The following is an 18967-nucleotide window of genomic DNA, read 5'->3' as shown; positions in this document are numbered from 1 at the left end:
TGTCTGTAAAACTACCTTACTAACTATTAAAATCAATCCTAAATGTTACTGGAAGCCAGTGTAAGGACCTGAGGACTGGTGTGATATGCTCAGATTTTCTGGTTCTAGTCAGAATCCTGGCAGCAGTGTTCTGGATGAGCTGTAGCGGTCTAATTGTCTTTTTGGGAAGGAGCCCATTACAATAGTCCACCCTGCTGGTGATAAAGGCATGAACAAGTTTCTCCAAGTCTTGGCTGGAACAAAACATTTAATTCTTGCAATGTTTGTAAATGATAGTATGTTGATGTAGTTACTGCTTTGAAATGACTACTGAAACTAATGTTTGTCTTCAGAATTACACCAAGATTCCTGACTTGGTTTTTAGTTGTTTGACCCCTAGAGTTAAGGTATGCATTCACCTTGTAAACTTCATCTTTGTTTCCAAATGCAATGACTTCAGTTTTTTCCTTGTTTAACTGAAGAACATTCTGGCACATCCAACTATTAATTTCATCAATGCATTGGCAGAGGGAGTCAATGGGGCTGTAGACATTTGGAGATAAGGCTAGGTAAATCTGGGTATCACCAGAGTAGCTGTGATAGGCAATTACAATAGTACAAATGGAGTCACTCAAAATATATAGCAAAAGCAACCCAGGAGTTTTTGAAGGTAAAAAAAGTGGATTATTCAGCAATGACCAAGTCAATCTTCTGATCCTAAATCTGATTGAGCATGCATTTCCCTTGCTGAAGACAAAACTAAAGGCAGAGAGACGCACAAACACACAACACCTGTCCTCAGCTGCAGTAAAGGCCTGGCAAAGCATCACAAAGAAAGAAAATCCAGTCTCTGGTGATGTCCATTAGTTCCAGACTTATAGGCAATAGGTGATTGTCTTCTGAAAATCTTTTTGTTATGCTGGTTGAAGTGGTCTAAATGTATTTATATGTAAATTATTTACATATTCTGTGGAAGGCGTAGGACCAACAAATGTTTGTCCAACCAAAATACTCATTCAGAGTGTTTTTATTGACTCTACCTGCCTGTCAACATATGTATTTGAATACCTCTGCGCACAGGGTTCGCTCAGACAGGATACATCATCAGTGCATTCACATGCGCAATGCAGACAGAGCAAGAACAAACATTAACAACCAGATTTTCCTCCCAGGTATTGTAGTACTTTTACTAACTGTATAAAGTTTTCTCACTAGTGAATGAGGCATGATGTATTGTAGCAATGTTGTCTCTGGTCATCTGATCTGTTCATGATCATGCCTTCAGGGGGCGTGGCTTTGGACAGTGATTTGCAGGGAGGGTGGGATGTTCGCTTTGAGTGCTATCAGGCTAAAGTTATCATTTTCCAAGATCTCCTACTGCACATTTAAGGCAGTCATTCTCAACAAAATATAAAAAAAGAACCATTTCTTTATGATTACATTTATTTGTCCAATTACATTTGAGTCTCTGAAAATGGGGAGACAGTATATAAAAGAATATAATATATATTTTTGTTCAACCCCTTGAATTCAAGCTTAAAGTCTGAACTTCAATATCATCTTGATTGTTTCATTTTAATTCTTTTCTGGTGGCATACACAGCCAAAATGATGAAAATTGTGTCAGTGTCCAAATATATGGACCTAACTGTATTTACAAGATATATTTGCAGCATCATTCAAATGTTTAGGGGGAATGCAATTTTTGGTCACACTTTATTTTAAGGTTTAATTCTTGCTATTAACAAACCATTAATTATGACTTTTTCCTTAATAAACTATTCATTTGCTGTTTATTAATAGTTAGTAAGGTAGTTGCTAAGTTTAATTAGGGATGTACAATATGGTCATGTAGAGTATGTGCTTTATAAGTACTGTACTAATTAACAGCCAATATGTTAATAATAGGCATGCTTATAAGCAAATAGTTAATAGTGAGAATTGATCCTTATACTAAAGTGTTACCCAATTTTTATTTAAAGAAATTATGTATTTTTAATCAGCAAGGATGTATTAAATTGATCAAAAGTGGAAGCAAAGACATATATAAAGTTATAAAATGTTTCTATTTTAAATGCTGTTCTTGTGCACTATATATTGAACATATTTATCCCTGTTTCCATAAAAATGAACATTGATAATAATAAAACATGTTACTCAAGTAGCAAATAAGCATATAAGAATGAATTCTGAAGGATCAATTACATAAAAAAATAATAATAATAAATACGCTAAAACAGAAAACCGTTACTTTAAATTGTAACAATTATATGCAAACAAGTAAACAGGAGCTTGAAAAAAAAAGAGCGACTGGTATGTTTGAAAGCTATAACAGGCCGCTCCACTGATGTTCCTCTTTTGATTAGTCTTAAAGGGCTAAAAATAAGACAAAAGCATGGTACACGCAGGTTCACCCAATGCCCCCTCCTCCTGTCTCTATTACAGCGTCCTCTACCCCCTCTGTTTTACACTGATGATATCACCTGTTCCAGCAACCAGTGCTGTTTCTGTCCAACTGTGAGAATAATACTATATCTGCAAAAAGAGTGGTTGACTGTCGACAACTATGGTAGAACATTTTAGGTGTATCCCATTGGAAGTGGAAATTAATAGAGGGATTTACAGCAGTTAGGGCACTCTGAGATACTTTAAACTGATTCTACATGCCGAGTTTGAAACTGACACCGGGGTTTCAGGCTTGTCTCTGCTCTCGGCATTCAAACTGAAACAAGAACATGAAATGGCAAAGCCCTGTTGTGTGTGAGAATTTGTGAATGTGTGTGTGTGTGTGTGTGTGTGTGTGTGTGCGCGCGTGTGTGTGTATCACCTTATCGCTGCTGTAGTAAGTAAGATTTCCTCCTTCAAGCTTCACCCATCTTCTCTGAAAGACACAGTTCCTACAAATACAAAATTAAGTGTCATGTTGTCAAAAGTCAAAACACATCATTATTCATTTCACAATATTAAACTGATTATCAGTGAGGGTTTATTATCAGGACCATTTTAAACAAAATGAATACATTTGGCCAGTGCAGCCACTCAACTCGCACAGTGGTGTGTTTCAACTAGCAAAATAAAGCATCATGAAAAAGGAAGAAGAGAAAAAAAAAACTGAAACAGGAAGGCCAGTTTCACAAGTTGGTTTAGCATGTATAGAAACTGATATGAAAATAAAGTGTGAAATATGCTGTAAGTTACTGCCCACCTCTACTGAAGCTTTTTACACTTGCTTTCAAAAATGATTCATATTTGGGGTCAGCAAGATTTGTTCATGTTTTTGAAAGACGTCTCTTTTGCCCATCAAGACATCATTTATTTGATTAAAAAATATAAAGTATAAACAGTAATATTGTGATATATTATTACAATTTAAAATCATTGTTTGCTATTTGAATATATTTTTAAATTGCATTTATTCTTGTGATGCAAAGCTGAATTTTCAGGATCCATTACTTCAGACTTCAGTATCACACAACCCTTTAGAAATCATTCTAATATGCTGATTTGCAGCTCAAGAAACTGAATATTATCCATGTTGAAAACAGTTGTTCTGTTCTTAGAACTGGAGCATTTAGTAATCAATGTTGCTAGATGTGAAATATGTATTGTGTCATAAGAATTACAGTAGATTAAAGCTTTAAAGGTTTAGGCACAATTCAGTCAGCTCACTGCAATGTGAAGTAAGTTTCCTGCTTTTGTGTGTTTTAAATATAGTGAAATATAAGAAATATAGTGCATGAGTCATGCAGACTATTTTCATGGTCATGAGGTCATGTGAACTGAATGGCAAAGAGCTGCATGAAGTGCATCTTCTGTTTTCAAAATATAAAATAACAGTGTATGGAGAACAACATTTTTAGGTGAACTATTCCTTAACATGTATGTGCTTAAGTACTTGACTTACAGTATTCTCAAGAATAATCCTTAAAAAAAAAAGGCCTGGGTGGTCCTTACCCTTGAGGAGAGAGTTTATCTAGCCAGCCTTCTTTGGTGACAGCATTACGGGTCCCATAGAAGCAGGCATAGGGAGAAATGGAAACTTCTGTTACAGAAGGAAGGTTTGGTCTCAGTACTGGTAGGTCATCATGTGCCATACTATATATGTCCTTCACATCTGTCTGAGGCTTGGCCAAAGCTGATGTTCCAGTGCTCGAGAGAGGAGTAGGCAATGTAGGATGTTTAAAAGAGCATTCAGTAGCCATTTGCTGACTAAGCTTGGATTCTTGGACAGTGGAGTAATCATCATCATCATCATCATCATCATCATCATCATGGATATAATGTTGCTTGGAAAGGTCTTGCTTCTTGTTATTGTGTGTGCTTTCTTGGTTTTGTGTCTGCTTGTTTCTAAAAAACAAAAATCAAAATAATTATTCAGTTGATGTAAGGAAAAGGCAATAATTAGTTAGGTAACTTCATTTAATTTCCATTGCTTTACGTTCTTTAACAGGATGACAATATTTTGAGAGAGTGACACTGTTCCTGAAGAACATTAAAGGGATAGTTTACCCAAAAGTTAAAATTCTGATCATCGTAATTTTCTCACCCTCAAGTCATTTCAAACTAAAGACAATATTTTGAGTAATGTTTTAGCATTATTTTCAGTCCAGACTTTTTGGTTACCCACCTTCTTTCAAACATCACATTTTGTGTTCTACAGAAGAAAGGAAGTTATACAGTTTTGCAACAGAATTTTATTTTTGGGTAAACTATTGCTTTAAAAATAGATAAGAGGTAAATATAGATAAATAAAAATTGATAATAAACCCTTTCATCAATGAAAATGAATTCACACCCAAGGTGCTGATGCTGATTGCCCATTACACCTGGCCATCATATCCTACAAACCACATTATTGTCTACAGAGATCCTGTAGATATGAAAATCTACAAACTGTGTTAAAATCACCAAAACAATCAAGAATTAGAGGACTTAACGTACAAGTTTATTATTTTAGAAATAGGTTGTTAAAAGAAAACAGGCTAAAGCCGAGTTCAGACTGCAAGATGTTCATAGTCGGGTCACTGTTCTTTTCACACTGCATGACTATCTTGGCCAACATTCAGTCGCTGCTGTGTTCACACTGCTCACTCATTGGCTGTAGGTCATCGCTGATGTAGTTTTAGTCAGAACACACTTCACACAGCAGGATTTTGAATAGCCGACAGGTCCCGATATTAAGCATGCCAAATATCTCACGGACATCAGCAACATGTCTGCGATTCTCTCAGATCGCGTCTTTGCTCATTCACACTGCGTGATTGTGATTTTGGCCATTTGTCTGAGATTTCTCAAAACCTGTCGGTGAGCCAAAATCAGGGCTAAAATCATGCCTACTGAACTCAGCTTTAAGGACACTGAAGTTCTCTAAACTATTCACCTCAACTTCTGTTGATCCAGGTTCACTTTTACTCCTTGACTAGACATAACCTCGTTGCCCACATCCTGAAAAACAAAAGCAATCAAGATGAAACTAAAAGCAAGAATATTTTCTAAATTCTGGTTTCAAATTCCATTCAACCTTGTTTTAAATGTCTTACGGCATTTTCAAGACCTGTAGACTTAAGGGACTTAATAAAGTACCATAATGTGTTACATACAGTACTGTATATAAAATTTATCTGAGTATTTATTCTTCAGAGAAGAGCAATGACATTTTATGATGTTTTTTTCTTTGGTTTTCAAGTGCAGTAAGTAATGTGCTCACCTACAGAATTAGACACTGCTGCTTTTAACGTAACACTGTGTACTGCTGGGACAGTGCTGTTTACTCACAAGTAAACCACTCAAGAATTTGTTTTCAATCGAGCTAAGACCACATGTTTTATGGTTAAATAAACCGAACTAGGAGAGAAAACAAACCACTGAAGGCATGTTCTAAAAACAAATGTTCCAGACGTAAAAATGTCTTTGCTAGAAGTGTAACTTGTGCTCTACATGTGAGGTCATTGTAAATCATGTTACCTTATATGTTCATTTTAAAATGCCATATTCCAGCACAGGCAGGTTTCGTATGCACTCACCGGTTCCTTTTCTGCTAAGTTGAACAGAAAAAGCTCTCCATATGGGGCAATGGGGGACAGGGTCCTTTGAAGTGGTGCTGTAATTAACACAACAGGAATGAAGCATTATGACAAAGCAGGTTGTGGTTTTGTGGTTCGATTCTAGGAGGAGCTGCAAAGGAGAAAGATTAAGACAAAGAATGAACGAGGCAAGAGAGAGAAAAGATCAAGCATAAAATGAGATCCCACACACTGTCCTTTAGCAAAGCCAGCTTGGAAAATGTACCAAGAGGGAGCAGCTTGGGTGACTGGTTGTCAAGGTGACAAATGACCACCATATCTCTGCGGAGACAGTAAGAAGCAGCATGAATTCCTGACTGTTCCCTCCGGATGGACACACACATAGATATATAGCTAATAGACAGGGCCCCCCGCTAGATAAGACCCTACTGTAGGGTGTTTGATCTAGATGCCGCTATGTTATCTATTATAGAACTGTAATGTATTGCATCACATCTTAACCCAGTAGCAAAAGTGTCATTTCAGATCTGTGTCATCATTTATCATCATCAAGAGTTGACCTTCTACCTACAGATGAAACGCTCTAGCTCTCGCTCTGCCCTGTATTATCGCTCTTCAACAAGAACCTGTTTCAGGATAATTGTGTAAATCACTCAATGAGCATTTTGGAAATGTTCGTAGGACAACACAGTCCTTTTTAGCCTCATTCTTTGCTGTTATCTTACATTTTCATAGCATTCTGTTGATTAAACATTGATTTTTCTCATTGTATTTTCTGATCATCAAGTTGCAAACTAATTCCATGTTCCCAGGACTAAAAACTTTTAGTACTTAAAACATCTACCTTCTCAAGCAGGTAGCACAATAAAGGGCTACTACTACTACTACTCCAGAGAGTAAGAACAGAATTAGGTTGTAGATCTAGTAAATATAGATATTATTAAACCACTTTTACACTTAAGCCTGGTTTCTGACTTCAGTTTAACTCCCAATTCCCGTCTACACACACACACATCTCGCTGAAACAATTTCCAAAATATTCTTCTAGGATGCTAAAAGCAACTTTCCTGCCACAATTACAAACACTGCGACATGTTCGGAATGGGGACACAATGGAGCATTTCAAAGCCAAAGTCTGTTTCAAAGACACACACACACACACACAAGCAAGCTGCTGTAGGTTTGGCAAACTAGGCTTCTCCACATGCATGCACGAGGAGATTATAGCACTGAGATGCTTTTTAAAAGGGTAAAAATGGCTCAATGACTAAATCACAAGTCAGAACAAAAGATATAAAGCGCTGAAGCTGAAATAAAGGGAAGCGCAGTGTACCTTTCTGACTGCCTGTGGGGCAGATGAGTCCCTCTGACTTTGTGAGGAGGTCATTGTTGTTTGCTGCCACATTCCTGCAAACATATTTGAAAGTAGAAAAGTGTGAATGTTTTGTGGATTTCTGAATGAATGGAAAACAAACAACATTTTGCTGTCCCATTCAGTGACATCCAGGGTTTAATCTGGGCAGGGGACCTCTGGGGCTGAGCCTCAGCACATAGACTCCAGGGCTCGACATCAACATAATAACTGCCACTTTCTGGCACTGGTGGATCATTTTTTATTCATTTTTTTTTATTACTTTTTTATTATTTTTTATTATTTTTTTACTTACTGTAAGTGGCGGAAACCATACTTGCAATTTGTCCTATTTATGTGTCTATACTTGAATTAACCTATCCAAGTACAGTTACACACAGAGCACTGTTCATGCAGTCCACCCACCTACATTTCTTGCCAGTACTGGGAATCGAACCATCAACTTTTGTGTTACAATTCCATTTAGTTGTGAATGACTATGCAAGCAGAGCATGCCGTGAAGCGGACTATCAGAACACTCTGCAGGTGGCTGAGGCAGACCGGAAGCTGAGGCATAACCTAGAGTTAGAGCACCACACCCTCATTGCACATCCTCCACTTGATCATATAAACGGCATAGTCATTCATGTGCTGGCAGGGGGCAAATAAGTAAAGAAATTAAAAGAAAAGAAAAAAAAGTAAATAAAAAATGAACAAGCTACCAAATCCCCAATTTCTCCCCGGCACCAAGAAAGGCTGCCAACTGCTCCAGATCCTGTTCTAAACATAACATCACTTTCACTGTTGTACATTATGAAATCACATAATTTTTGATGTTTTACTGTCAAAGAATGTAAAAAGTCAAATACTTCTAACTGTATTATAAGTTTGGTAATGTTGCTAGAACACAATAAAATAAAATAAAAACACTTAAACTTAAACTTTAAAAATAAAGAATGAATTGCAAATGCTAAGCTGCATTATTATATTCTAAAATACATTAAAAAAACATTAATGTCCTGGCAGTGACAAATGGCTTGTTTTATATTTAATTTTATATTAAAATACATTAATGTAGTAAGTTGAGATTTAGGCTACAATAAATATTTTAACTGCTACTATGTAAAAGGAACACTGCTGTAAAAAGCACAGTGTTTGCAAACCAAATGTTATTACACTTTTGTTCATATAGCAGTAAGCCTACTTTTAAATGAAAAAAAGTGCACAATACACTATTTTTGAATGCATTATTAGTTTTGTGCGTAACAATGCGATTAAAAAATGTAATTGTTGCCCAGCACTAATATATATATATATATATATATAAAATCACTCACATATGCAAAACCAAATCTTCACTCTGGGCGACTAAATGATGTCTAATATTAGTCGGTGACTAATAAATTCTCAGATTTTACTCGCCAGTGTGAGATAAGAGGTTACGTATAAGTTAAGCACAGAGTTTCACTCTCCATCAAGTGATCTGTGCGGTTTTTCAGTCTGAATGGATGTGAATGTGCAATGCACCTGTGTTTGACGTATCATAAACCTAGTGTAAAGCTGCACGACTCATCGTCGATTTGTCTCACACATACGCACAGAGAGAGAGAGAGATAGAGAGAGAATTGACGCGCTACAAGAAAACAATATTATTTGTTGTATTTTCGTGTCAACATAACGGCGTTTTCTTTTGGAATTCTTCAGCTTTTAAGAACTGCCAGGTCCTCCAATAGTGGGTGAAGCTAATGTGCGAACAGCAATCTCATTGGCTGGCGCTCATCTCGTCCCTGTTTTTATTTCAGCAAATCAGTTCAAGCGAGCGCAAACAACCTGATTAATATTCATAAATCCAGCAGCAAATTAATCCTTAGTAATCCTTGGTGCGTTTTATAGTTCTTATTCGTATCATTATCATGTTATCAGTATTCTTGTTAGGTTTTTTCCGATTATTATTATTATTATATATAAATATTATTATTTTTCTTTTCTTTTTACAGTAAAACTGACCAAAAAAAAACACCATCAGTCTAGTTAGAAAGAATGTTTAGTTAAAATGACTAGTAAGCATTCAAACATGGTTATTAAGTTTATTTCTAATTACTAAAGTTATATTATTAAATAATACTTGATTATTATAATGCTTTACTGACTCTGACACTTATGTGAAGAGTGTACTTTCAGATATTTCAATAACTGTGCCATATATATATCAGTCTGGCGAGTAAACTAAAAAGTTTACTAGCCAATGGCGAATAATTGCCAAGGTGTCCAGGGTTGATTATACACACAGACACACACACACACACACACACACACGCACATATATACACATATACACACATATACACACACAAAGCACACAATAAGTAGACGAGTATAACACAAACACTCAAAGAAGTGTGAAATTATGCCAAAAAAAAAGTCTAAATAATTTCACTCTTCTTAATTGTCTGTGTCCTTACAGTATTATGTTTCAGTTTTAGACTTTTCAGTTTCACATCAGGAGCGTGATGAGATCTTATGCTATGACAAAACTGTTTTAACAGAAGTTAAACAAGAAGATTGTGGTAAATTTTACAGTAAATATTATATGTTTTGCTCAATTTCACCAAGGAAATAGTTCCAAACTAAATCTTACTGAATGAATCAGCTGTTTGAACAAATCAGGTGCAGTCAAAAGGTAAGTGCATTGTTTGGCATTGTGACATTCTTTCAAATGAAAGACTTATTTTTCATGATTGAAGATTTCTTTAAAATAGCATGAAAATATTGTCTTGTCTTATTCTCGTGAACACAGTATTGTGTATCGTCTCGTCTCCTCGTGAGGTAAGTGTCTCGTCGCATGCCTATTTATAATATGCTGGCAGCCACCATGTCTGTGTTGCTTCTGTGGTCAGAAACCAAAACTATTTTACACAAAAAAAATGGATTTTAAGCCAAAACAAATTTGTTTTGAAGAGATGAAATCATCAACCAAAACAGTTATTTTCATTGCTGTTCTGCTGGCCCGATTTACCTGTGTCAGCACCGATTTTGTGGAAAATGTACAATAGGTAAACATGGTAGCTCATAGCCAAAGAACTTTACTATAACTGTGTCAAATTATGATCTAAGAAAAATCACAACCCAAACAGCATATGGTTACACAATTACCTTAAATTAATTACCAAAACATATATATAATTTACTCACCAGTCAGGAGGTATGTAGGGGTGTTCAGGGATCTCTGGTACAGGCCTGTGTCGTAGTTTAAAGGAGCGGGTGACCCTCGGCCCAGAGGATTCCTTATTGAAGGTGCACTCCTCATATATTTCATTTTCAACCATTTCTCCCACAAACTCTACAGAAGCTCCTTCTGAGGAAAAGTCATCATTCTCATTTGGAATGGGTTCTTCTGAAAAGTTCTCCAGTGATTCACTGCTGCCATGCTCAGAGGTGGAGCTAGAGCTGGAGGAAAGTGTATGAGGAAGTGTAGCAGAACCAGTGGCCATACACTCTGAATCAGCAATAGTCCTTGAAGTTTGCCTCGTCACCTGGATGTCACTGCCCTGAGAATGCGGACAACATGTTTCTCTCTGCTCAGCCTTGGGAAACACCTTTCTAGGTCTTGGCATCGGCTTTCTCCTCACTGGCACTTCACCTCCATCCACTTTTATCATCAGGGTCTCCAGGCTGCTAAGGATCCTCCGCCGGTGTCCTGTGGGAATATTGTCCATCTTAAGAAGCTTCTCATCAGTTAGGCTCCTGAGGTCCTTAAAGCAATGGTAGCCAGCCCCGGCGAAGCTGGAGGCATATTGGAGCAGGTGTAGACTGGTCAGCCACTCAGTAATTTCCTGGTCGGGCTCCATAGAAGAGTAGACACATGGGGTCTTCAGTGGTCATGAAGTCTACCATATGCCATTGGGATGATGAGGTTACACTGAGGCAAGCTGAAAAGATGTAGAAACACACCCTATTGTAAGGAGAATAAACATGTGTTTGTGAATTATTTTATTTGCATTAAACAAACAAACAAACAAATATGTTGGTGTTTAGGAGTTGAGAAACCAAATGCCGAACTTATCTGATTTAAGTATGAATCGTCTTGACAAACTAATAAAACATTATTATTCGAGCGTAAATGCTCCCACAATAACAGACTGGTGTGTAAAACTCTTGGACATATTTTAAAGATATTTATGCTGCAAACTTTAAACATTCCAGCATTTAGTTGATCCTGATAAGCGCTCATCATCACAGTTATAAACACGACAGCTTTCTTCTTCCTTGAGTGGGTTTGGCATCCCGACAAACAATTTTTTTTTTTGTGCTTTTTTTTTAGGAATCCTGTAAGCACTCTATTTTTCATTGATATTAAAGCAGATGTAATTATTTTGTTTAGCTCAAAATTTTATCACATTGTATGTTACATTTGTAAACTTAAACTGTGAACCTAAAAAGCAGGGACTAAAAATATATATAGTCTTTTTATAAAATACATTTTATACATATTAGGCCTATACATAAAGGATCCTGCAAGCACTATATATTTTCCTCCTTTGTTTGTACTGCACAAAAAGTGGTTCAATAACACTGAATGTTACAGGGACTGATTATTGCAAATGCATATCCCACTGTGTTCTGGTTAAATATATATTTTTTTTTTTATTGGTAAGGTTTGCATATGGTGATGTGTTTTTAATGACAGCTTTCCTAAAAAAATATATCCTTTTTTCTAAAAGAAATATTCCTATATATTACCTTGCTTACATTATCGCAATCTATCTCAACATATCATATCACAACCTCTGTATTGTGATATGTATCATATCGCCAGATTCTTGGAAATACACAGCCCTAATTTACACTAACTTGCATGCGTCAACTGGCCACATTTAGTCATGTATAAAAATATAACTTGCTGGCACACACAAACAGACTATTTTGCTAAGCAACAGTGGATAGCAGAAGAAGAATCCGGGCTCAGCTCTCATCTCTGTACTCTTCTATTTGGTGCAACATTTTGAACAAAAAGGCAATTGCAACAAAAATCTGTTCTGTTTATAGTTACAAGCTATATTCTGCTAACTATTTTATTTGTTCCAATAAAATCAGGATGGAAATGACATGTAGATAGTGGTTATAAATATAAAATCCTACATTTGATTTATTGCTTCAAATCCTGAATTTGAGTATTCTATGTAGATTCAGACCTTGTGTTACTCATAAAAGGGTGTATTTTAAAATGTATGACTCTTTGAAAATTCTACAGAAAGTACAAAGTTCTATACAAAGTTGATGCAAGAACACTTTGTTGGAAGCACAGCTGATTCTTGTTGTTATGAAAGGCTCTCTAAAAAACAATAAATCTTCTGCATCAAAGAACAACAAGAAGGCTTTACATCATCCCTGTTTCAGCTTCTCTCATTTCATCGTATAATGGATAGATCTCGGTTATTTTTACCAGCATCTAGATCTCTGAATGGCTAAGCACTAGTGTATTTTGTTATGCCATTCTTATAGAAAATATATGAAAAGAGTAAGCATGCCATCCTCAAATCTCAACACAACCAGCTATTTTTTCGGACCATCACATTGCAAAAGTCACCCTCAAATAGTTCTGCGCACGATACAGCAGACAAAAATAGATTGGCTTGTGTCTGTATAGTCAGATAACTAGCCATCCACTTTTTGTCCTATTCTTAAAGTAGATCCGTCCACTCTCATAATTTGCTTCTCACTCCTGTAAATTTCAGGCAGTCCCCCTGGTTAGGGAAATGACTGCAGTTGTCTTTCATAACCAAATTATGCACAAGACAATCATGTTCATTACTCCAAACAAGACGATGGTATTTCACTGCTGTCTAAAATGTACACATTTTGGCTATGTGAGCTATCTTCTGTTTTTTAGCAATTTTATTTGGGAATTATTTGTATATACTAAACACTTAATAAAAATAAAGCACATTTCTGGATGATATGGATGATATGATAATTTAGTAAAATCCCCTTTGAAACCCTGATCTGCATTCCTCATTAAAAATCAATTAACATTTTCATTTCAACGTGTTCTTCCACTGCAGAGATGTTTAAATAGAGTGACAGTAAACTTTATCAGTGATGTGAATATTATTTCCACAGTATTTAAAGAGCTCTTTCAGTACTCATTGGTGTTCTATGCTTCTCCTTTCCTCAGAAATACTTCTGCATTGAGCTAAAACAACAACACCGGTCACAAATATAAATAATAGGGATGTTGACGATAAACCACGAGCCGGTTGAAAATTTGAAAGTTGAAATTAGTGACGATTCAAATCGGTTGAGATGCTAAACAAATCTCGATTCACTTAAGGGTAGGAGTTTATATGAATGTATGTCTGTGGGGAACGTACTGTCTTTAGAAAAGTTTAGATGGTATTATTAATTTTAATCTTGCCTCTGTATTATGCATATTAAAATTCATAAGTGCAGCACTGCTTTTTAGTATATTTCAATTTCACAAAGAAACATGTAGCCTTTTGCTCCAAGCAATAATAAAAGGAAACATTTAATTACATTTTGTAAAAAATAAAAATAAAAATAAAAATAATAATAATAATAATAATAATAATAATAATAATAATTGTGAATTGAATCGTGAGTTGAGTGAATCATTACATCCCTAATAAATAATACACATACTCCGTGTAATTTGAAATTGTCGTTTGTTGCATTGCAGTGTAGACATGGTTGCTGTCGTACCACATAGCTATATTGCCCTAAAAAAACTTTTCATTTTCTGTCAGTATTAGTACACGATGTAACTTCAGAAGAGTCAAGTTTTAAATAGGATAAATGTGTTCATTTCTGAGCGAGATGCTAATAGTCTAATCAGATTCAATGATCTATGCTAAGCTACAGCTAAAAGTGCTATGGCCAGACCCGGAAATCGGCTGAAAGGATTCAAAAACTGTAAAACTCAACTGTTTAACTCTAGGGGAGTTGGAAAATAAGCCTCTTTTTTTTTTTTTTTTTTTAAATAGTGAAGAGTTCCCGTAAAACGTTGTGAGAGAAAGTGCATGTGTAACAGTATATTGGATCCAGACTTTGGTCTTAAAGGGGAAGCTGTCCAATATTTGTCCTGCCTGCTATTCATATTAATCAAACTACAGTGAGAGAAAATCTATTTAGAGAAGATCTCTCACTGCTATTGACTAAATCACTTTCGTAAATAAAATAAGAAGAAAATAAATAAATAATAATTATGTCTATATAGATTGATGGATGGATGGACAGATGGATATAACTTAGTGAAGACTAATTCATTTACAAATGTATTTCTTATTTATTGCTTGTAATTAGTTTCTAGTGCTTATTTCATCACTGATTGTTTATTTATCTCCAGTGATATTGAGGCTTTTTTTTTTTTTTTTTTTTTTTTTTTTTTTTTATTAGTTCGATATTGACATTGGTGAAAAGGATTATGAAAATGATATGGTATCAGAGAGTTCAATATCATGAAACTTTATTAAAAGAAAAAATAACTATAATAACAAGACTGAAATAACAAGACAGCATAGCTTGAGTGTTCACATTGTTACATGGTCCTTTGCCTTTAAGCTTAGATTTTTCAGAATAAGAAATAGCATAAGTTAAAGGGGTCATATGATGCCATTTCAAATTTTCATTCGTCTTTGAAATGTTACAAAATCTTGGTGCATAAAGAAGATCTGTAAAGTTGCAGATTAAAGTCTCAAATCCAATAGTTTTTTGTTTTTTTTACCTTAAACCGTATAAACACATTGCTTTACACCAAATACACAATATAATGTTATTTTTTAGCAATGTCATATTATCCATATTATATATGGATATTTTAGGTGCTTTCAGAATTGTTGTAGGAAGTGCTGCAATGGCAAGTCAATTTTAATCAATCAAAAAATCATAATCAAAAAATATTTACAATATGCACAAAACTTTAACAATGTAATACATTATTACGTCACAATAAAACTTCCGTATGAAATGTGTTTTATTTTCCAGAAAATCTGTGTTATTATTATTATTATTATTATTTTCTGGTTTCTTTGTTTTATAATTCCATACGAATGTTTTATAAAATATGGCAGTAATCTAACAAATAAATAAAATTTTAACATTTTAATTAATCTTTTAAAATGCAATAAACTGCAAACAAAGTGCTGCAAAACAGAAGTTTACAGTGATGAACACTGATAAAATTGTGTGATATCATTGTTTTATACTAAATGTTATTATTATTGTTGTCTTTATTACTTAAATTGAGAAGCACATTCTACTATATAACAGTTATATATTTCTGTCATCATTTCTTCAAGTTATAACAAACTTTTATTTTGTGAGATTGTAATAAAGACTTTTGAGTTATCCTTAAAAAAAACTGATAAAATGAGGCACATTTCACGATTTATTCTTAAAACTTTTGTAAAAAAAAAAAATCTTATTTAGATATAAAAACCTCAAGAAAAAAAAAAAATCCTAAAAGTAATAAGATGGAAATTAAATTCAATTTATTGCAATATGGTTATTCATTAGATCAGGTTACTAAAAATAGGCTACTTCAATGAAAACAGCTAATCTGTACTTAAACAATTAAAGTAACTCTACCAGACTAACTGCAAGGTATTGTTCAACTAGCATAAAAGGCTGCTTTTGTTCAGATCAGTTTAAGCCTTGTTTAACAAATCAGATTTTTCAGATCTGAAAATCTGTAACTGGCCGAAACATCACAGCTCTGGCACAAACCAATGCTTTCACAACCTCTAAACCCGCACTGACATGCATCAGACTTTTACCAGTTCCGACTAGTTCTGTTGTTTTGGCTGTAAATTCATCCGTCGCTTGGCAGAAGCAGGCAAATTATTCAGATTATCCAGGCTTTACGACATGCTTTCATCTCCGAAAACCAGTGGGAAAAAAAAACTATCCAAGGTAAAAGAACATTTGAATAAGACTACATTAAATACAGCAAGGATAAACATGGTCACAAGAAAATAGCATCTTCATATCATCACAGCAAATCAATAAAAACCATAAATCACACTTGTTCTTATGCATTCACAGAATTATCCATTTTTGTTATTTTGCATATTGTTTGTCATACTCAGTTCATGATAATATCATAATTTCAAAGGCTTTTTTTACAGTCTGCTTGATAAACCATTTAAGTACTGTGTTTTTTTTACAAATTGCAAACTAAACCAACTCAGACAAAAAAAAATTATTTTGTAACAGTAACAGCAAATCATTTCACATTTGAACTGTATGCAACCAGTACAGACAGGTTAATCAATTGCTTATCATTACAAGTAAAAAATGTTACTCTAAATGCAATGGAACACCCAAAATGCTTGTCTGTCAGATAAACTTTTCCTAAACATTCTTGCAAACTGCATTAATTTCAATGTGGTTATATTCTACACAAATGCCCCTCACCACTTGCAAACATTTTGAAATGTTTTTTCATAACAAGCACAAGCATGTAGGCCCGTGCCTGACTTCCACTGTTAACCACAATGATTAAAGTGTAAAGAATGTACGCAAAGAATGTGCTTAAAGGAACAGCTTACCCAAAATTTGTCATCATTTACTCACCCTCGGGTCATTCTGTGAAACCCAAAAAGGGATGTTAGGCCGGACGACAGTCCATGAAAGTGAATAGTGACTGAGACTGTCATTCCGCCTAACATCTCCTTTTCTGTTCCTCAGAAGAAAGTCATTATGGAGGGTGAATAAAGTTTCACTTGAAGAGATTTTGTTTGGCTACTCTATTGTCCCCATTTAAGTCTTGAGTCATATACCAAGCATTTCTCTCCCATAAAAATTACTCACTACAGGGCAAAGTCCAGCTATAAAGAATGTTTCACAGCATAAATACATCCGGGATCACAATATAATAAAATCTTTAGCATGGCACATAACAAACAGCATAAAGCTGTCTATTATTTGTTTCAACAACAAAGTAAATCTTTTTCCTCCAATATGTATTTTTTAGGCTTTCTGTTATGATAACAAATGTTATCAGTATTGCAGAAACCTTTCTTTTTGCGTGAAAAATTTTTTTGGAGGATAAGTGAGAACTCTTCTTTTGGCATTTTTTGTTTTGACGGCCCGAGTGAATGAGAGTTTGGTAAAGATGGCAAGATATTCAAAGACTCGACTTTTCCAGATCTATTAAACATGAGCGAAAACGTTTTTACTACACAGCTGACGCCTTTTTCCTTTGTAGTGATGCAGAAAACGAGCTACAAGCATGTTTTCCTCGAAACAAGCTTTCCTCCGCTCTGTACAAAATACATTGATCTCAATGCACTGGCGTCCGAAGGGACCGTCTGCAAAGTGCGAAGCATGTGACTAACAAAATAATAACTTCATAGTAACACGCTGTAATGTCACCAAATCCAGTTCACACATCACTGCTCTCATGCTTGTTATACTAAAACACTTAGCCTATTTTTTTTATTATTTTTTATTTGCTTCGACACATTTTTTATGACTTATGTTTTTTTATGAAAGAGCGTAATATTAACAAGTTGAGGGAGTGTTTACACATGGAGTGTCTGAGCAAAGCGCACTACAAAACAAAAGCTTGTATCCCAGTAAGTCTGTTTGGCTAAATAAACTGATTTATGACAATATACGTACAATAACATAACGCCATGAACGAAAGTGAAGAGCTCAAAGCGAAATCTTGTTATTAAAGAAAATAAAGCGGGTCTTTTCTCGAAACGTAGCCTACCTCAAACCGTAATCACCCTTCTTGCTGTCAAAATGTCGCTGTAACTTTCGGACGAGAAGTTGTCACTGTCTGCTAAGTTGAAAACGTTTGTCTTCATGCCGTGGCTTGTTTCCATCCAGCGCTCGTTCCGGATTCGATTCTAGGCGCGCGACTCTCCACGCCTACCGCGCCTCTGTTACACTGCTGTGAACATGTGGGACAAATGCCAAGGCATGAGGTAGAGTCGATTACAATTTAAATAGCATGGGAATATAATGATGTTGGCAATCAGCTCAATTTGAATAAATAAATAAATAAATAAATAAATAAAATTAAATGTCTCTTTCTCGGTCTTTGAATCGGTAAAACCGCATCTCTCTCCACTCTTCTACATGTTGCAGCTTGATGCGCCTCCAGCGACGGATTCTGCAGGAATTCATACATTTACATTTCTGTTTCCTGGATTACATATTTCTTTAGCATGAAAACTATCTGCATGTTTGTATATGACTGGAAGCATAAAAACAGTTAAACAGTTCGTTCAATAACGAGAGAATGTCAAGAGTTCTCAAACCTGTCCTGCACATCACCCAACACATGTCTAGCAGTCTCTACAAACGAGCTGATGAATTGAATCAGGTGTGTTAGATAAGGGAGACATACAGAATGTGCAGGACTAGGGATCCCCCAGGACAGATTTGAGAACCACAGGCCTGTGTTATCTGTCATAGCAGAATCTTTAAGTCAAATTACGTCATAACGTTGCATATAGTGTGTTATGATAGTGTTTCTTCAACTATGGGCACTTTTGGCCCTGTTTGCTTTTGATTATTAACAATCTCAATTCATGCATCACATGAGTATGCTGTCCTACTTTTGTGCTTTTTTTGGCAAACATTAT

The 18967-nt window shown here is 35.2% G+C and overlaps 1 protein-coding gene across 3 annotated transcripts in view; it reads right to left on the bottom strand.

Moving 5' to 3' along the window:
- Positions 1–18444, bottom strand: part of LOC127961794 (arf-GAP with Rho-GAP domain, ANK repeat and PH domain-containing protein 2) — a 78966-nt gene extending 60522 nt beyond the window's left edge. The window contains exons 1-7 of one of the 3 annotated variants that reach the window (XM_052561050.1): positions 18088–18444; positions 10545–11304; positions 7335–7408; positions 6002–6078; positions 5359–5423; positions 3933–4325; positions 2806–2875 (exon numbers count right to left, since the gene is read on the bottom strand). In XM_052561050.1, the coding sequence (XP_052417010.1) occupies positions 2806–2875; positions 3933–4325; positions 5359–5423; positions 6002–6078; positions 7335–7408; positions 10545–11200 (1335 nt within the window). In that variant the 5' untranslated portion in view covers positions 11201–11304; positions 18088–18444. Of the gene's footprint in view, positions 1–2805; positions 2876–3932; positions 4326–5358; positions 5424–6001; positions 6079–7334; positions 7409–10544; positions 11305–16918; positions 17207–18087 lie in introns of those variants that run through there. The other 2 variants (XM_052561051.1, XM_052561052.1) reach the window with 2 other exon arrangements.
- Positions 18445–18967: the final 523 nt, after the last annotated feature.

Source organism: Carassius gibelio, chromosome B7, assembly GCF_023724105.1.
Source record: "Carassius gibelio isolate Cgi1373 ecotype wild population from Czech Republic chromosome B7, carGib1.2-hapl.c, whole genome shotgun sequence".
NCBI lineage: Eukaryota > Metazoa > Chordata > Actinopteri > Cypriniformes > Cyprinidae > Carassius > Carassius gibelio.
Note: the sequence above shows the minus strand (reverse complement) of the source record. Positions and strands in the feature narration are given on the sequence as shown.